Source organism: Corvus cornix, chromosome Z (assembly GCF_000738735.6).
Source record: "Corvus cornix cornix isolate S_Up_H32 chromosome Z, ASM73873v5, whole genome shotgun sequence".
Taxonomy (NCBI): domain Eukaryota; kingdom Metazoa; phylum Chordata; class Aves; order Passeriformes; family Corvidae; genus Corvus; species Corvus cornix.
The window spans coordinates 40,938,243-40,959,367 of NC_046357.1; the positions used below are offsets into that span (position 1 = coordinate 40,938,243).

At 35.7% G+C, this 21,125-nt stretch overlaps 1 protein-coding gene across 5 annotated transcripts in view; it reads right to left on the reverse strand.

Moving 5' to 3' along the window:
• Positions 1-21,125, reverse strand: part of VPS13A (vacuolar protein sorting 13 homolog A) — a 109,933-nt gene that overhangs the window by 65,081 nt on the left and 23,727 nt on the right. For all 5 annotated transcript variants that reach the window (XM_039567712.1, XM_039567711.1, XM_039567715.1 and 2 more), the window contains 13 exons: positions 20,994-21,108; positions 18,122-18,258; positions 14,282-14,414; positions 13,348-13,465; positions 9,530-9,668; positions 5,363-5,447; positions 3,476-3,648; positions 1,870-2,026; positions 1,432-1,511; positions 1,117-1,176; positions 882-1,038; positions 337-453; positions 151-254 (listed from right to left, as the gene is read on the reverse strand). In XM_039567712.1, coding sequence (XP_039423646.1) covers positions 151-254; positions 337-453; positions 882-1,038; positions 1,117-1,176; positions 1,432-1,511; positions 1,870-2,026; positions 3,476-3,648; positions 5,363-5,447; positions 9,530-9,668; positions 13,348-13,465; positions 14,282-14,414; positions 18,122-18,258; positions 20,994-21,108 — 1,575 coding nt within the window. The remainder of the gene's footprint in view (positions 1-150; positions 255-336; positions 454-881; positions 1,039-1,116; positions 1,177-1,431; positions 1,512-1,869; positions 2,027-3,475; positions 3,649-5,362; positions 5,448-9,529; positions 9,669-13,347; positions 13,466-14,281; positions 14,415-18,121; positions 18,259-20,993; positions 21,109-21,125) is intronic.

Genomic DNA, 21,125 nt, shown 5'->3' on the forward strand with positions numbered 1-21,125 from the left:
TCAATCTGTCATACAGAGAATGCTACTCTCAACAAATACATAAAACATGACTGAAAAAAATCACAGTAGAGAGTAGAGTCTACAAAGTAAGTTTAAGTTTAATTTAACATCCATTCAAAAAAAAATTCAATGATACATGCATATGCCCACCTTTTTATACAATGCTGTCTCATCAGAATCCACAATAATGATGTTCTTCAGTTTTGCAGTCACATTCGTTGCTGCTTTCTTCACGATCACTTGGCTATCCAGACCTCAAAAAATGAGACATAGAAAATCTATACACTGTTACGGTTACAAAGTTTTGTGTCTTTGTGATTAAAGTTTTCTTCCTACCTTCAATGTGAATTTCAGCTATTCTGCGGTTTTTCTCTCTGATAAAAATACGCAAACATGATAAATCCGCACAGATAATGAGGTCAACAACATCATCACACTTCGATTTTTTTGATGCTATGGGAAATAAAGAATAACAAAAGTTATCATTCTTCAGTGAGGACATGTAGTATTTTGGTATCCCTTTGAACTGCACAGCAAGCAAGATGTTCATGCTCCTCAAGTATAACGCAATAACTGTAAGGCCATCAAAAGTCTTAATTCATACCAGGAAAAAAACGAAAAAAACCTGACAACAATTTATGGGTTTTCTATTTACATTGACTCAGTGCCTCCAATACACAGCAAAGGTACGCCTTGACCTATGTGTCAGAAAACTGCACATAGTCAAGGATACAACCTTTTAAGTATATATAGCCCTAAGCAAAATTTCTCATATCAAATATCATTAACAGGTTTACAAAGATAGAAAATATATTTGTTTTCCTCCTTACTTAAGTGAAGAGAGAGGAATGAAAAAAGGAAACAATAATAAAGAAACTTACTTAATTTTTTAAGAACATCCTTCTTCTCCTCTGTTTTTTCATGGACTGGTTCTTCGGCAACTTTAGTTCCTTGTTTGGGTAGAAGATTATTCAGATAGTTCATAGCATTCAGCAGAGCTTCAGTATGCAAATGAACATCTAGAGAAGAGAAGTTCACCTAAAAGAAAAATCTTTATTTATTCAGTATGCCTCTCCTCCCACCCTGAGAAAATTATGTTAAAAAAAGATATCATACCTTTATTTTTTGTAGAACATTCTGACAGACAGTTTTCAGTTCTGGTCCCTTAATATCAGTCTATTTCATCAAAAGTGCACATAAAACAAACAAATCAGAAGTTCGCAAATTCCATTAGAGAAAACTTATTTTCAAAACCACAACAATTTAAGATGTAAAACTTATTCTGTTGAAGGAGCAGACAGACTTTGCACATGACACTCAAGATGTTAAAAACATCACTAAGTAAGGAAAAAACCTTCAACATCTGCTCCATGTTAATGTGATGTTTGTGACAGGCTTACAATTCAAAAGCTAAGTCTACTCTTTCCTAACCTTTGTATACTCCAGAGTGAGAAGATCATCTTCTACATTATCCAATGTAGTAATTATGTAAACTGGCTTGTCATTATCATCTAAAAAAAAAAGGAAAAAGAAAAAGAGAATATAGAAATTTACTTTTTTTAAAAGAAAAAAAATTAAAACTTTCTTAACTATAAACTGCAAACTAGGCTACTAGCTGTTATTCCTGTTTAATCACGAAACCTCTTTTGCAGACGTGAAATAGTTAAATGTCTCTCTACAATCATCAGCACCCGAACATATTTACCAAAACACTAACAAGAGGATGAGTTCCTGCTTTACTTCCCCTCAGCCCTGGATTTAACTTAGGAACCAAATCTTCCTTATCAGACAAAAGCCCTACAGAGTTTTCGAAGACAAATTCACAGTGTTATTTGTGAATAATTACTTGACCAAGTTATAAATACTTACCCATATACTCTGGGCACAGAAGACCAACTTCACGAAGGAAAGCATTTCCAGTCATGTCAAATGTTCTTAATTTAAGTTCAGTGCCTAAGCCCAAAATATCAAGCTGGAGCACAGGCATCTCAGTATTACCAGTGTGACGGCATAACTTAATTAAGACCTGAAAAAAAAGAACCAAAACACACATCCAAAACCAGTAAGGGACCATAAGAGGTATAAAAACCTCTTAGTTTTTATACAGGATATAACATATTTACTTATATTTTATTGGCTAATGTCTATTTGTGTATTGATCATTTAACTTTATACAGCCAATGCCTTGGAAAAAAATAATTCAACAAGCATTACTGGTTGCTGTTACTGTAACAAAAACTTCAAACATTCATGCATGTAATACCAAAGTAACAGTAACAAACTAAGTTATTTTTAAAAACAATTCTGTACAGCACTCAGCAATGTTCAATACAGTCAAAACTAGATTTTCAGTCAGCACAAAGTGTTTACTACTTTCACTGGAATTTCTCTGAACTCTCCTGCTAAGAGTTAGATTCCCAAGCAGAATGTCAGGCAAGAGGATTTACTACATTTCCACCCATGCATGACAATACTGTTGTTAAATAAAGACCTAGCTGAGCTGTTGTATCTGACTGACAACCAAACAAATATACATATTCTTCCTTTCCATGTAATGCTGTCTACAAATAAGGAAAATCAAAACAAAATCCAGTAAGTAATTTTAAACTATGAGGATGACAGAGGTGATTTCTAATAGATTCCCATTTTTTTTTTCTTAAAGATTTAAAGTTAGTTGCTATTAGAGAATAATGTAAAACACAGCATCTTCCTTTTAGACTAGTAGTTCTTAAATAAGGTCTTGTCATCACACAAACAGTATATTTCAGTTTTATCTGTAGTAAAGGTGCAGTATATAGTATGCTACAAGCTAGCTGTGATGTGTTGAAGACATTCTGTGAGCCCTACCCTAAAACAGAATTTATAAAGTTAACTGAATTTGTACGATTTATTTTTTTAAATAAATTAAAAGTAAAAAACAGTGAGTAGCAGGAGCGTTAAGCGTTAAGAGGTCACCTCTTTTACAAGAAGAACTGATACAGTTAGAAAGTGTTCTTGCATTTGGATAAAATACTCTTTTTTCCCCCCAAAGCCTGAAATAGCAAGAACACAGAAAACTCTTCATAACAAAGATGTTACAGATTCATGTGTATGGACAACAGCAACTGGGAAAAACTAGAGGAGAAAAATATGGTGCTTTTTACAAGATAAAACATCAATGAAGTTTTCCCACTAACCACAGCAGTATCAAGTCACAAGCACATATTTAGCTAAAACAAGTATGTAATGTGATTTCTGAGCCATAGGTAAAGAAATTCAGTGACAAAGTGAATTGGGAAATCAAGTGGATAAATCAAAGCATTTCAGTGATGACAAGGATACAGAAGCACAACTACGACTTGGCAAAAGCTCTGCATAATAGTTTTAGGAAAAAATGGGGAATTAATATCTCTGCAGACATGGATTTATAAACCCAACAAACAAGGAAAAAAAATTTCCCTGATGCGCTTCAGGGAAATTTAAAAAGTAATTTTACCTCAGCTACTTCAAACCTTAGCTGGAATTCTGTCATATTTTTCAAAGATTCTTGTTTACGTAGGGTTTTTCGCCTTGTACTGCCGGCTCGCTTGAGAGAATCAGATGGGGCTTCAAAAAATGGCACATCTTCCACAGGACTGCTTAGTGCATCATAAAATTCTTCTTCTGATTCTAAGGATTAGTTCACAACAACATTACATATGCAGTTTACACAGCTAGTATTTTACAGTACTGTGACCTAGAGTTTTTACATCTATAAAAGCTTAAACATACAAGTATCTAGCTGACAATTAACAACCAATAAAATCTGTTTCCATAACCATCTCAACTCCTGCCTTCACAACTTTACACCACACCTACAGCTGCCTCCATCACGTCACCATAAACTTCAGTTCTCATTAGTTAATTCCTTCGTCAGCATTCTTTCACTTGTGGCTTTGCAAAAGACAGCACACAAACGATGCATTGTCTTGCCTCTGGTGTGACCTAACAGCTTAATTTGTCTGCTGGTCAGACTGCTCTTGACAGTACAGGAGCCTTTGCCTCACTATCAGGCACATTACTTGGGATTTCTCCCAGCTGTAGATCTCCCATTTCAGAGAGACTCCTAGGAACTATCAAGCTTTTAATCTACTTGACTTTATTGCAGAAATATAACCAAGATAAATAGATTGCACTGTCTTGCGAAGGTCTTCTCCTTTACCTAAAAACCAAAAACACTGAAGTATAAAGTAACTGTGGAAGAAATATCCTTCTAAAAAAACTCAACAAATTACATGAAGTATTTTCTAAAGCTTAAAAGCAGCTCTGAGCTCTTGGAGGGTGAAGATAGAGAACTAACATAAATCATTTAAAAGGACTGCATGGCTGTATCTAAAGCATAGATTAAAAATCAGACTTGATTCAATTCTAAATCTAGCTATTACTTTCTCAAATTACTTGTTTCCAACATGCATTCTCATTTCAGCCTAATTTTTAAGAACTGAAAGACATTTCCACTCTACCTTGGACACTTAAAGGAACTCATATAAAAACAGATGAAGATGTACAAGTACATATTTCTACACATGCTGCATACACACTGATGTTAAAGCTATAAAGTAGACATAAAAATTAACTATGCTGGTAATTTTGCTAGTGTTTGCTAACCACATATATCATTAACTAAAGAAAGGAGTAGTAGTTCAGCTCTCTGTTTCTCCAGTTGAGTGTTTTGGCATCACAAACATGACTGACACTGAAATAACATTGATATATTGGATTATTTTTCTAATGTAATAACTAGATGAAATGTTAGGATCTAGCTAAGCTGTTTTGAATAGGAAGGCAGTATTGAACACAACTGGTTCTCCCACAGCCAATCTTCTGCTTTATCCAGTAGAAGTCAAGATGTTTGTTTACAGAAACACAGCAGTTTCTAACAGTCGTAATTTTGGTACCTTCAGTACCAGATAAATAAATCCACCTAAATAGGACAGAAATCCTTCACCATAAGAAAATAACTAAAACCATCATCAGAGGACTAAGTACATGCTAAAGCTAAATATGTCATACTACTTCAGATGCCCTGAATAGAGCTTTGCAATAGCATATGCCCTGACAAAAATAAGGCCACCATACCAAATAAAATTTTACTGCTATACCCTTCAGGAGGGGAATGACAAAAACAAGCATGCAGAATTTTATTGCTATGAGAAAATACTCAAGTAGTTTATACAGTATCAATTATAAGATGAACAGAATATAACACTATTCAGCCCTCAAGAACTTGCAACAAAGCCCCATATCCTTCCTTACAGCAAGAATAGTAAATTAATTCAAAGAACTAAAAAACTTCTTGACTTGACCTGCTTCTTAAGCAAGATTTTAAAATAGATTATATTACCTGACTCAGCAAACGAATGAAGATCCAAAACAGGATACATGCCTTGAGATAAATGTGGTGCTGAAAGCACAGGAGACAGTGCTGCCTGAAACAGGAGATACCATAAAATTTTTTCTTGTGTTTATTGGTCATGCTATTGCATGCATATATGCTGCATCAAAGTTTTACAGCTTAGGGAAACTTCGCTTAAGCGCAAATCAGTAAAGTTTAACACATTACTAAAATTATAAGCATGGGGAGAAATGAGGCCTAAAATAGGTAGAAGCAGTAGCTATTGCACTTGCATCTAGCTAGTGAGAACACACTAGGAAACAGTGAAGAGGTTCAAATACTCAACTTCACAGACCAAAAGATGGTCAGAAATGGCATGTTATATGAAAAATCATAAAAGACAAAACCTAGTCCCTCAAAGGACTACAATACAGCAACTTCAGAGAACAACAAAGATCAACAGTTCTTTACAAAAATAACCCAAGTGCCAGGTGGGGAAGAAAGAAAAAAGAGCTACACAAAAAATTAGAGCAGACAGTAGAATCATGGAAACATTTATGTTAGAAAAGACCTTTCAGATCACCAAGTCCAACTGTAAACCTAGCACTGCCAGGAACATGGCTTAGTGATAAAACTTAAATGCCACATCTACAAGTCTTTTAAACAGCTGCAGGGATGGTCACTCATCCACTGGGCAACCTGCTCCAATGTTTGACAATCATTTTGGTGAAAAAATTTTCCAAATATCCCATCTAAACCTCCTCTGGAGCAATCTGAGGCCATTTACTCTTGTCCTGTCACTTTTTACTTGGGAGAAAAGACCAACACCGCAGTCTTTCTTGAAGTGAGGAGCCCAAAACTGAGCACAGGATTCGAGGTGGGGCTCTACCAGTGCCAAGGACAGGGGGACAATCACTGCCTTGGTCCTACTGGTCACACTATTGCTGATACAGGCCAGGATGCCATTGGCCTTCTTGACCACCTGAGCACATGCTGGCTTATGTTCAGCTGCCTGTCATACAGCACCGCCAGCTCCTTTCCTGCTGGACAGCTTTCCAGCCGCTCTGTCCCCAGCCTGTAGCACTGCTTGGAGCTGTTGTGAACCAAGTGTGGGACCTGGTACTTCGCCTTATTGAATTGCACTGCTTCACACATATGGGGAAAAAAAAAAATCAACCAGTATACTGAGGGGAGACCTCACAATAGTCTTCATCTTTCTCACAAGAAGCAGCAGAGGGGCAGACACTGATCTCTTCTCTCTGGTAACCAGTGACAGGACTCAAGGGAACAGCATGAAGGGGTGTCAGGGAGGTTTACACTGGGAAAAGGTCCTATCCCAAGAAGGCCGTTGGGCACTGGAACAGGTTCCCCAGGAAAGTCACAGAACCAGTCTGACAGAGTCAAGAAGCATTTGGACAATGTTCTCAGTCACATGGTGTGACTCCTGGGGATAGTCCTGTGCAGGAGTTGGATTTTGATGATCCTTGTTGGTCCTTTCCAGGTCAGGATAATCTATGATTCTGGGTCTTCAGCTGTGAAATGCAGTTATGCATGGCCCAGAGTAGTAACTGAAAATATGTGAAATGCCACTAGAGTACACTATAGAACAGGAATCCTCCACTCCACGTGGTTTCATACATGATAGAATTAAATTCTCTTAGTAAAGGTATCCAAATGGTTTATCTACCATCAAGTCTCAGAAAGCAATCTCAGCAATCTGAGTTTGTAAAGAATTCTCACCTGCAAGTTCGACATGCACATGTATTAAACATGTGCCTTGCACAGAGTGGTAAAGTAAGAGAACTGTACACTGTGTGCCCCTTCTTGAGTGTCTTTGGTTCTGGACTGCATGGTTGACAGGAGTTCTTTCTCTGCACCACCACACCTTCTCCTCTCCCTTGTTACTGCACCTCTCAAAGCTCAGGCTCAGACAATTATTCACAAAATCACAGTATCAAAGCTAGACATTATGGCAACAAGAAACACTCATCTTTAATACTGTTTCCAAGGCTACATTTTTCATCTCACTCTTAACATTTCAACATCTCTCTTGGTCTCCAGCCTACCTAATCTGACTTTACCAAGTATATTCATGCCTATGAGTAATAAACAAAGTATTCAAGAGTCTTGTAACTGTGAAAGTGTGTCATTTGTAACACTTCCACATTCTAACAAAACATGGAGAAAAAACTGTAAATTTGACTTCATAGTACTAAATCATGAAAAATAGCCTTCCACATCGAAGTGGACTGTGTTCTTGAACTAAAACACTGAGCACAAAAATGTAGAAGGATCTGTTCCAAAATGTCTTCTGTTTTCACAGCTCAAGAACACTTCCACCACTAACTCAAAATGTAAAGAAGAAAACAGCACTCTGAAAAAGGATTTCACATCCTTTTCAGTTCAGAAGTGATGTGATGCTAACAAAGTTCAGAAGAATTACAGCTGTAAGGGTGAAAGTATGGCAATATACCAGCCACCACCAAAGCACAAAATCCACTCAAATTAACCAGCAATTAAAGTCTGTCAAGGTCTGAAGTAGATGGAAGCTTGAGCAGACGGGTTTTAAGCTTACGTTTTGATATGGATTCACATATAATGCAAATATATTCATACTTGGTCCACAGTCTTCCCTCACCTCATCTAGTGTATATCACAACTAATGTACAGATAATACTAACTACTTCAAGGTCACTTAAAATACTTCAGATGTAATAGTTGAATTCTATAATTAAATTCAAGCATAGTCAGTGTTAGAAAGCACAGGGCAATCATCTTATACATGCAGATTCTATTTATGTAAAAGTGAAGTCCCAATACCTACCCTCAAAAAAAGTTAGTCTGTGATCAGTTGCACAAAACAACAGAGATTAAGGCAGCTTTTGGTTGGGTATACTACTAGTATATGAAGAGTGAAAAAGAGCAGGTCAGAATTAGCTAAAATTTTAACAGCACCACTAAAGAGATGGCAAGAACCACACACGGAAGTGAAACAGTCTTCGCTCTAAATATACTTTAAACAGGTATACATGTCTAATTGTCGCATTTACTGTTAGTAAATAGTATGCTAATATAACCCACAGAAAGTACCAAGCTGTAGCAACAGCCTTCCAGAACAGGGCAGAATAATTTGTACAAAGATGGAAAGATTATCAAATAATCTAAAAAACCCCAAATACAAAGATGACCACTAGTCCTTTAGAACCAAGTGCGCGAGTTATTAAGTAACAACACATTGTTAGAAGTATTTACAAATGACAGAAAAATTGAGAGCCAAATTCTGTCTTTAACTTTTAAGATGAGTCCTATTCTAATGATAGAACTGTTTTACACATATGTAAAACATAGCCAGATCACACAGACTAGTCATGTCAAAAATTAGCAACTGTGAGTTCATTTCCTAATTTTGTTAAGAACAGCTCAAAAGGTGAAATACATTTTTCAGGAATAATAAGAAGGGGGGCAAACTTCTGTTCTGAAGAAGGTATAAAACAGTGACCCAAACCATTTTCACTAAGGAAAGGGGGTGGGGAAAGAGCAAGAACCACCCTCCAAACTCGTAATTGTTTTGAGTGCAGAAGAACTTCCACCCCCGAGCTACATTGTGTAATGAACTTGAAATGGGAAAAGCACTGAGGTCTGATGAAAAAAACCTGCTACTTTTGCCAGACAGGCATTGTTTACAAAACAGATAGTGAATACATTTTGTTTGGCTTTTGAAACTTTCATCTAACATCACATAATACTTGAACTTCAAAAATTACAGCATTTAATGTTTTCTTCACTACATGAAACAGCTGAACACAAATTCTCCAGCACTATGATACATGTGTAAATACGAAGGTACAACTAAACTCATCTTCAACAAAACTGAGTATGTTTGTTAGTCAAGATAATTATTAACTACAAATTAATTCCCATAGTAGTAAAACTCTGAGGGGTTCTATTTTAAGTCCAAACACTGGACAACTATTTCATAATTATTGGCTAAAGTTCACAATAAACTAAATAGCAAGAAAATTTTCTACAGCTTTAGAGAAAGAGCTAACTTTTTCAAGAGGCACTAAGCCAATGCTTGTTCTCTACTTTCTTTGTGCACCTTTCAAAACTGGAATGCTAATATCAAGAAGGTATTTTTCTGATCATTTTTGATGAAATCTCTTTTAAAAACCTTACCTCGGTTACTTTTGGAGGAGAACTGGTAGCAGGTGCACTTTCTGGCTTAGGAATGCTATCAATTAGCTCCAAAATACTTGTCAGCTTCTGGTCTGATATTTGGATAGAAAGTAAAGGCAACTGTCCAGAGAGTTTGAACCTGTTTTTTAAAAAACCAAAGTCAAAAGTTCCACAGTTAAAACAATCAATCTTAAATTTTTTTCAATCAAACTTCACATTAATTTTCTTCTGAAAAACACGTAAGTCTTCCTGGTCAGAAAATTATTCATCTAATCATTACATGTAGTGTGTATATATATGTATATGTATATGTGTGTGTATATATACATGCAACCCTTCTGTTGCACACAGAAAAGTTACTTAATCAGAAAATACCCATTCATTAATTTATAATTTATATTATAATATTAATTAATAATTTATATTTCCATTTGCTACAAAGTCTTGTGGATCAGGACTACAAACAGTACTAATAACCACTTCCCGTTAGGCTGCATAAGGTATATTTTCCTTACAATCAGAAATTGCTCCCTCTAGTTCATGTATTTAATTTAATTACTCAGTAAATCACATAACTGAGCTTTTACACAGTATCTTACAGAAGAGAAGGTGGAGGGGGTTTTGCATATGAAATGTTCAGGGCTCAAAGCTCAAAAAAAGTATACAAAATACTTCCTAGAAGTCATGTACAGCCAAGTGGACTCTAGCAGTAGTCTGGATATTTAACAAAGAAATAAACAGTATAGCAATACAGGATATAAAATAATAAAATAACCATTACTAAAAATGACAACAGTAAAACACATTTTAAGAGTATTTGAATAGGCTTTGGCCAAAAAAGAAGTAGAATCATGTCAAACATAGACATTGAGTTTTTAAAGACCTAAAACACAACTCAGTTTCTCATAAAAGTGAGTGTAACAGAAGTAAGCAGAAAATTGGCTCAAAGAACATTATTGTGCTTTTATTACAACTTCTAGTTAGAACAGATAAAGAGGTCTGTTCAACAGGTAACTGTTGAACCAAAAGGCAGCACCAGATGCTTAACACGTAGTGTGTAAGGAACAAGACAAGCTACTTCCTTCCATTTTTGATGCTCTTAACAAACTTCTCAGTCTTCAAAGGGACATAAAATATAAGACTGAAGATGATGTGAGAACCAAAAAGCTCCGTATTTTCAATCCATCTCAGCTAACCTTGATACTTTAAGAGTATCTGAAAAAACAACTTCTGACACTTAAGCAAGCACAAAATAGTACATGTTAAACTGTGACACTAACCAGTTTTCATCAGATCATTAATTTCTTCACATCCTTAAATTTACAGGATTAATTCTCAACTACTAATCTTACTCTTATTCCAGTTCTATCAGGGAGAGATTTAGACTCCTCCTTTTTTTTTTCTTTTTTGTTCTTTCATTATTATGGAGAGGGTTAACGTATGTAGCCACCGGGTTTGAAGGGACCTCTCTCTGCTGTGCTCCTCAGTTGTTGGAGGAGCATACAATAGCAATTCTCACTTTCATTTCACTTAAACCTCTCTACAAAAATTTGTGTATAATGTTAAAACACACATTTTTGATGAGTGTTTGTACAACAGACAGCCCATACAGTTAGAAGGAAGACACTCAGCAGATACAAAGCAGACAACTGCAAATAATCTCAGCTCTCTACACCCCTCCTTAAAACAAAAGCTTTTAAGGTGTGGAAAACCTCCAGATCTGTAGAGATCTAAGAGATCCTCATCTGTAGAGACTGAGGCAAGGAGAAGCTAAGTACTTCAATTGATGAGGAAATGTGTGCAGAAACTTCCTTCAAGTTTAGTCTGGTTGTATTTACAGAGAAAGAAATGTTAAAAGAATGCCACCATCAAAGCTGCTAATAGGTGCATTCCTTCACACTGGAATTTTTATTGTGTTTATAATGAATGCTATTATATAGATGCTCTTAACATTGCTATCCTAATACTTTCTTCACACACCTTCAAAAACCATATGACAGACACTTCCTCCAGAAAATGGAGGAACCATATGACATGATAAAACAAACATTAAAAAAATATAAAACCTTATACAGGCTATAAAACTACAGAATCATATCTGTGCTTCTAAATGTGAAGTGACAGAAACCGTAAGGAACATCCTGTTACTAGAAATGGAAGAAATGCAGATATACATATCCAATCAGAATGAAAGACCATTTTAAGGATTAGGAAATATGAGTAGATGAAAAGACAGATAAACAATGGAAGTGCCTTGGTACAGTAGTGATTAACAAAATTACCTAAATTGGTATTCTCCTCAAGCAATACAGAAATGTGCCTTTCTAAACAAAGCAAGGACAAAGCCTAGTAAATTCATTACTGTTTTGAACAACAAAATTGCAAGGAATTCAAATGAATTCGATGGTCACTGGAAGACAATCAATCAAAGAATCAAAAAACAGAGACACCCAACCACCTGCTTTTCAGATGACTAACTGTAAAACAGGGGCTTTCCAAACTAAGAAACTAATTCGTAAATACCTACTACACTAAACAAAAATTCTAGTACTAGGTTTTGCTGTAAAACTAACATCTTTCCACTCTTTTTTCTCAACAGAACTATGCTGTTCTATGCAGACAGTTCAAAACACTAATTAAAAAAAAACTCTAGAAAAATATCATTCTGGGTTTACATGACAGTATACTTAGAAAAATTGAAATTTAAAAGAATAGATACATGTATACTAAAAATACATTTTTATTTATATGTAACTGATGTAAGCATAATACCCTATTCAACTATACTTCCTAAAATTTACAGTTTAGGGGATTCTTGCTGAAACAAAAGATAGAGTTAACTTTTACATTTATACCCAATGTGATACAGAGGAAAAACTAGGGAGAAATTTTCGAAAATCAGTTTGGACACATTAACTGGCAAAGCACACCTGGCAGCCAAGACAGTTAGACAGGTAGTATTGCAATCCTGCAACAGGTGTTCTCATTAAGAGAAGACATTCAGACATTCCGTAATCCAGGTTATACTTGCAAAACTTCAAGAGATGTCAATTACAAATCTACATTAAAACTATGTCATTCCATGACCATAGAAATTAAATTTCACTTTCTAACATAAAAAGATTCCTGTGAATTGTATTCCCCTTATTTGACCTTCTTCACCAAACAGAGAAAAAGTAAGGAGGGAAAACGTAACATCTTTTGTAAGCATCAAAATTCAGAATCCGGCCTCCCAGGTTTCCAGAAGGTGGCAGTATTACACCACGCAATCATTGACCATTATTAACAGCACTTATTATTTTGTTCTGATTGGTACAATTTCCATAACTAACAAGATTTTGCTAAATAAGCCTAAGGGCAAACTTCAAGGCATTACGGGCTGTTTCCTGGAGAAGTGATTCACAGCAGGTAAACTAATTAGAGCAATAAGGCAAGTCAAAAGAGAGGGAGTATGATAGCACATTACTTCTCAAAATATTTGTTGTTATTTATAAAAGAGATTTTAAGTTCAGATTTTTAGTTCCTTGGTATTTTCAGTAAGAACTGAAATGCAGCTACTAGTAAGACTGAATTAAAAGAGGCAGTAATATTTTTAATAAAAATTTTTAAATGTATTAAACATACTACTATAACATTCTATCACCTTCTCAATATCTAAAAACTTATTTATTTTCTATTTTTCCAGATAAATGTATTTTACTTCCAAGATTTACACATAACCAATGCAAAAGAGCACAGGTATGATTCTTATTTTTTTCTCTTTTCCCCCTCAAAAAAGTCATTTAGCATAAAATTTCAAAATTGGGAAAAATACATACTTGGGCATTCTTGCATCTGTAACAACCATAGCCCTACTAAATTCCAGGTTTACATCCAAGGGCCGCAAGATACACTGAGATGAATTTTTTTGCTTCCGAGCTTCTTGCCAGTTCTCATCTAGAAGAGCAGAGAAAACCTACTTTAAACACTGAAAGATATTCCTTCTCAGCACACATTACAGAATTCAAGTATCTGATATTAGTATATATGGCTAAAAATTCAGGTGCCACGATCTCTTTTACAGCTTTATCAATAGATGTATATTACACATGATCTGAACTTCAGACATACAAGACTAATTAATAATTTCTCCCATTCTCATCTACACAGCTAACCCATCCATGGGGTAGACTTCTAAGGACCCAATTTTTAACATGCACAGGTACTGGGAGTTAAGGCTTTGGATTCTCCCCTGGAACCAAAGGATTAAGAATTAAATGCTTAAGACTTCTCTGATTATGACTGACTCTGTGTTGCTAGTTCCCAAAATACTAAAGTTTCCTTTGATACCTCATTGAAATAAACTGACTCCAATTCTTGAAGTAAATTGATTCTCATCCTTTCTTTACCCTCAAAAAATCATCAAACCTACAACTATTTGTGAATTCTGCTTAAAATCTGGAGAAAAGCAAAGGCACTGAAGGAAAACACCATAAACAAAATAATTACAGTCTTATATTTATTTTGCAACAAATCAAATGAGACACCTTCAATAAAAGGGATTTTATTACAAATTTGCTAAGATTGGAATTGAAGTCCTAAAGGTACATTTAGGAAACTCGTAACACGTTCATAGTACAGAATTTAGAACATTTACATTTGAAGAAGTATGTTCCAAGAGATTCTCCACTGCTTCAGCTAAAACTATGAGGCACAACAACTCCCACATTATATTTAGTCATATAAAGAAAGATTACTTTCATGAATACTTACCATGTTTGCTATACAGTAACTGCATACTGCTGAGCTGGACATCAAAACTGTCATAAGCCCTTGACATTATATCTTCAATAGTGCTTTGTCCTACTTTGAGTTCTGATAAATCAGAACGACTTTTGCTTGTCATCTTGAAACAGGACCAAAAAAAAGCATAAATCAATTTAAAAAATATTCAAAGCACTAATTCTACAAATACTTGTTCCTACCACAACAAACGATTAAGTCCTCACTATAAGGTCACAGAGTCTTACAACTGTCACAGCACAGCAAATATCTAACATTCCTAGCCTGCACCAAAACAAAAAACAGATTATTAACACCATTTCTTCCTCAAAGAAATAAACAAAAAGTGAATTAAAATATACTGTATACTTTGTACAGAATAATTTTCTTTATTAAGTGGCTTATACTCCAAAGTATAAACTCTCTAGCCCTTTGTAATCAGTAGAATAATTCAGAATTTTTATCTATAAAATATTACTGCATTCGTCAACTCAGACACATGAAATTTATTTCTGAATCCTGTTGAATTCAGTTGAGACATATTAGAGAGGAAAAGATTATTTGGACTGTTCATCATCAATGTCTTTCCCTTAATATGAGTCAATATGCCTTCGATTCAGCTTTGGGACACCCATACTTCTGTGATATTTCACATTTATATGTGCCCTCCCTGATATTCATCTCTGATGAAATGTGTATGTCCTCATCCTAATATGTCTAATAACTTTGGATTCATATTTGGTTTTGTCAAACCCAGGTAATATTCAAGAGAACTAAAATAAGTTTAAAAACTAGCATCTAAGACATAGCATTTATTTTTCAGTACTGCTGGACTCTAAGTCCATTTTAACTTTTATGTTAAAAAGAACTTGGAGATTCAAATTCAGAATGACTAAATTAATAACCCCATTTATCTACACTGAGACACAGTTTTAATTTCTTATGTCATTTTTCCTCCCAGGGCTTGATCTTCTCCAGTACGCAACTGAAGAAAAAAGACTATTTGTTTTGTGTGAAGCATAGTCATTCAACAAACGACCTACCTCTCACTTAAGCATATGTCACTCAAAGTGAATACAGAATTAATAAACATATCCTGAGAGGCAACTGAATTTTCGCTTATGGTATTTCTAATTTCTATTGAATCAGAGGAACCAATCCAGAAGTCATATTCACTACAAAAATTACTCATCCATTTCAGGAAAAAGATCTCACAGACACACTGAAATCTGATTTTGAAATGTATTCTTCTATGTAATACTTCAAAGACTAATCTTGTATGGGTGGAAAAGGAGGTGGGCTATTAGATCTAGGATTTGATCCAGGAGGCTGTCTCAAGCACACACACAGCTACAAAGTGCCAGCTCCACAAACTGCCTACAAATGACCAACACTCAGAAGAGCTAGTGAAATTACTTGCCACTGAAAGAACTTGGATTTACAACCACACCACATAATTTTTTGTATCTACAGAGCAATCTTCTTCACTAATTCTACTTTCTGGAGCAATCCAATACAATCTTTTTAAACGTGACCTATTGCAAGGTCCTGCACTTGGATTGGGGCAGCCCCTATTACCAAAGCATGGCACCACCATGAATGATGCATCTGATCACACAGAGCTCTGGTGGGAACATGCTGCCACCGAGGTGCCAGGCTGCAGGATGTGCCTGACTCTTACGCCAACACCAGACAGCAGCAGTGAAAAGTCCTGAGGGAGGTGTGCCCAGGTAGAGAATTCCTCTGCTTAGTGACATAGCTCCAGGAGGAGGTCAGCAGGTTGAACTGATCAACAGCTGTCTGAACATGAGCCAGCGTGTGCCCAGCTGGCCAAAAAGACCAGCGGCATCCTGGCCTGTATCAGAAATAGTGTGGCCAGCGGAACTGGGGAAGGGATTGTCGCCCTGCACTTGGTACTGGTGAGGCTGGACCTTGAATACTATACTTAATTTGGGGCTCCTCACAGCAACAAAGACATGGGGGTGCTGGAACACGTCCAGAGAAGGGCAACAGAGCTGGGGAGGGATCTGGAGCCCAAGTCCTATGAGTAGCAGCCTCAAGGGAGCTGGAGTTCTTTAGTCTGGAGAAAAGGAGGCAGAGAGGGGTCCTTACTTAAAACTACCTGAAAGGAGTCTGTAACTCTTGAGGATGTAGGTGGGGAGTTTGTCTCTTCCCCAAAGAAACAAGCAACTGAACATGCAGAAACAGCCTCAGGGGTGGTTTAGAATGGATATTAGGAAACATTTCTTCATTGAAAGAGTTGCCAAGCACTCGAACAGCCTGCCCAGGGACGTGGTTGAGTCATCATCCCTGGAGGAATTAAAAAGCCATGTAGACATGGCACTTACGGACATAGTTTAGTGGTGGACTTGGCAGTGCTGGGTTAATGGCTGGACTCAAGTATCCTCAAGGTCTTTTCCAATCTGAGTGATTCAGTAGTTCTGTGATCAATATAAGCTGCTAACAAGCAGATTGAGAGTTGCTCTATGGAGTAGGGCCTGGGGGTGCTGGGGGATGAAAAGCTGGACGTGACCCAACAATGTGCACTTGAAGCCCAAGAAGCCAAACATATTCTGGGCTGCATCCAAAGCAGCGTGGCCATCAGGGGAAGGGAGGGGATTCTGCCCCTCTACTCTGCACCTCACCTGGAATACTGCAACCTCTGGGAATAGGTCCAGAGAAGGGCCAGAAATGTGACCAGAGGGACAAAACACATCTCCTCTGAGAAAAAGGCGGAAAGGGTTGGTGTTGTTCAGCCTGAAGAAGAGAAGGCTCTGGGGAGACTTTTCAGCAGCCTTTCAGCACTTAAAGTGGGCCAAAAAAAAAAGATGGGAACAGACATTTTACCAGGACCTGTTCTGACATGTCAATGGGTAACATTCTAAAACTAAGAGTAGATATAGACTACGTATAAGGAATTTTCTTACAATGAGTGGCAAGACACTGGCACAAGTTGCTCAGAGAAGGGGTGGATGTCCATCCCTGGAAACATTCAAGGTCAGGATGGACAGGTGGCTGAGGAACCTGATCTAGGTGAAGATGTCTCGACTCATTGCAGGGAGGTTAGATTCAATGACCTTTAAAGGTCTCTCCCAAGGCAAATCATTCTATGATTCTAACTGAAATCACATGTTCAGAAAGTAATTTTGTGGAAACTACATAGAAAACTTATCTCTTTAGCAAGATTATAAAATTTGAAACAAATTCTTACTAAAAAAACAGACAGCAATTTAAACAGAAAGTGGCAGAATCAATCTTACACAGAGTACAACTAAAAAAAATTAAATTGCCTGTAAATGATGTAAGATCATTTATCCTGAAGAACACAAGTTCATCAATGAGTAAGAAGATCGCTAATAATATGGGGGAAGTCTCTTCTATGATTTTGTAGTGATAAATTATAATTTTACATACTTCATGCAAGGTAAAAGTCAAAAAGATATATCATTATCTCAAACATAAGAGGTAAGTAATAATAATATGAAAAATAAGAATACCATTTAATCACATAAGAAAGAAGTTCACTATTTTATATTGTAAGGCAATGTAAAAAATTATTAGACACTTTCCATGTAACAGTCCAAAACATCAACAGTAGTTTCATACTAGGGGAAGAGTATTTTCTAGAAATTCTTTTGCATTGAATCCACTGAGAAGAGTTCAGTAACTTCTGCCTTGACTAGAAAGCACTTTAAAATAAATACCTAATATATAAACTGCAAGAGATACTTTTACTTAATCACTATCATAAAATGCAAATTACAAAACTGGAAATCATGTAAAAGCTGAATTATCATTTTTGGTAAATTAGTGCATTAGGCAAATACATACTTTAAAACTACCAAGATCCAGAAGTAGTAAATTTGATGTATGATCATAGAATCCTTTTTGTGGAACAATGATGTATGAAGCCATGAGGTTAATTTTGAGGTCAAGAACTTTCTGGGTTTCAATAACATACAACAAACCTGAAAAAACAGTACAATTAGTAAATACAAACAAACAAAAGTAGTTCATACAAAACCTATAGGATTAAAAGAAAGCAATAAAAAGAAAATCAGGTCTAATTTTAAATAAACTCTGTACGCCGGATAACTAAGGTACATATGATCTTCATATTTTTTCTGAACCAATCATTATAGGCAGTCTTAAAGAAGCATCAACTACATGAAATGATGATAGCTAACACTGCTAACAAGTATAAACAACAACATGACATATGCAAACTCAAAAAAGTTTCCCACTGAGCAGAGATGAATTGAGAAGAACCGGAATGTGAACTGCAACTTTGCAATTACTGAGTTAACCCACTATGCTCCATAGATTCAGAAATTTAATTGTTCTAGATTTTCTTACTGGGAGTATCCAACTGCACTGGTCAAACTACTAGTGTTTGCTAATACTGAGATACAGAAGTTTACACTAACTCTGCTGACAAGCATCTCCATCTTGAGATATCAAAGATATGCAGATATATAATCTTACAAAAATTATGCTTAAAAATCATGCAATTAGTTGGGAAAATCAGACAGTCATAAGATTTGAGATCAAATTCTGCTTTTTTGCTCAGCTGAAGAGGAATGAATGGTATTGCTTCAAATTAGTCTGGAAACTGCCTTACGATGCAGCCACAATCCATTAAATATTTACCATGTGCAACACGCTGATGATCAAAGAAGTAGAGATAATGAATTATGAAGATGACAACATGACATTCAGTACATCCACTGGTAAAAAACCAATTAAAACTGTTACATTATCAAAGGTTGTCCTGCCACTGGAGAGCTAGACTAAGTAGTAAAGAACTGGATGGCAACTACATTTCAAGATTTGCAAGACAAAACAACCTGGAATAATAAAAAGAGTAAGATTTTTTCAGTTTGCACTGCCTAACTGAATTTGAGTGATGTAGAAAGGTCAAGCAAATATCTTCTTGTTTCTTTTATTTGGGAAGAAAATGTAGCGGAGTCCATAAATTGACCTCCAGTAAACCAAACTTTTGTAATGTCTTTTAGTGCTGAAAATCGTAACTATTCTGGTGTAGCAGGTTCCTTCACTTTTGCAGTTCACAGTTCCCCCATGTTTTCCAGCTATCTTCTACTGCTTCAAAGAAAAGTGTGAAGAACTCATTCTTGAGGACTGCAGGTCTGAACATACTAATTACATTTATATATTTCCATTTTTCTTATTCTACCTCTGAGATTAGCATAGTCCCTTGCAACAGAATATTCTGCAGATCAAATATTTTTTCCCTGGAAATTCTCTAAGACTCAGACAAGATTTTACAAGCAATGTACCACATATTTTTAGACATTCCCACCAAATTTTTCATTTGTGACTGGAACAAGGTTTTAGGTTACTGTAGGCAACTCAGCATTCTCATGAGGGTACAAACAGTATTGGGTATACTTCTACAGTAATGATATGGTTAAACTGTAATAAACACAGAGCACAATTTCATATTTCCACAAAAAAACTAATTATGATCAACACCACTGTATTTGGTGCTAACAAACAGAGAACCAAGCATATTTTATCTAAGCAAATTTAAAATTTCATCTCAGAAATTAACAATGAACTGTTGTATCAATATACTCAATATTGCTCAAGAAATTTCTGAAAGAAAAGACAAGCAAGATGACTCACATAACTCTGGTTAATCTGATATTAGTCCTTAATTAAATAGTTCAGTCAAAGAAGAACTAATGAATAAAGATACCATTGATACTTGATTTCCCTCCCAGTACTAGCCAGATAAAAGCAATCAATTAAATAAACATTTTGCTTGAGTTTTCTTTAAATTCTTTATCACTTGAGTATTCAGATTTTCTTATATTTACAATTTAATTATTAATAGGTTATAAAATTAAAAGAGGTTTAAGAAAGCATCCATTGCTCGTTTTTTTCTTTTAAGAATAATTTATATATTAAATCTCCCCTCAGCATCCACTCCCATCCACAGAGACAGGACACTGTGCTGGACACAGCTCTGATCTACAAAGCCTCAGACATCCTTACTAGAACAAGTTAATTCCACAGACCTCAGTGTTAGTCTTCACAGTATTCAACACTTGCATTCATGTCTTAAAATGTAAGATCTCTAGAGATAAACAGGATGAAATGAAAACTAGTGAAATGGCTGTAAAGCTGAGCAGCTGCAAGGCAGATAAACATATTTTATATAACTTGAACGGAGTCAATCCGAATCAAAATCAGTATTCATCAAGGAAGTCAGAAAATCAAAAACACCTATACAAAGGCATAATGTCCCCAAAAACAAGAAATCTGAAAGGGATTTAGAGGTTAACTTAGAGGAATAATATCTCAGTATCAGTATTTGAGGAGTACTAAATAACTAAAGCCATTTACATATCAGATGAACTAAACAAAAGATATAACACTCTTTTAACTCTGTATGGAGTAAAAATACTGAAAGACTATCTACAGTTTTTACATAACCATAGATACGTATATCTTACAAATATGTAGAAATAGGTGAAGTTTAAAAAGATACAGACATAAAATTATTCAATACCTAGAATCAACACATTGCAATGAGATTGAATAATTCAACTTATTTAGGTGTTGTGTTAGAAAGGTATGTCTTGGATGCATACATCTCCATAGGGAAAAATGCAGTTTTCACACTCCTAGAATCTAAAATTTGTCTGAGTGTGCCATCAGAAGAGCATTCAGCACTTGCCTGTTGATGTTTTTTCACGGAATTCTTCAAGTTTCATCAGAGTTGCTGATGTCAATTGCTCTAAATGTACATCTTTCGGAGGTCTGAAGAAATCCACTAAGTTATTTACTGTCATCTGTTAAAAGAACACCC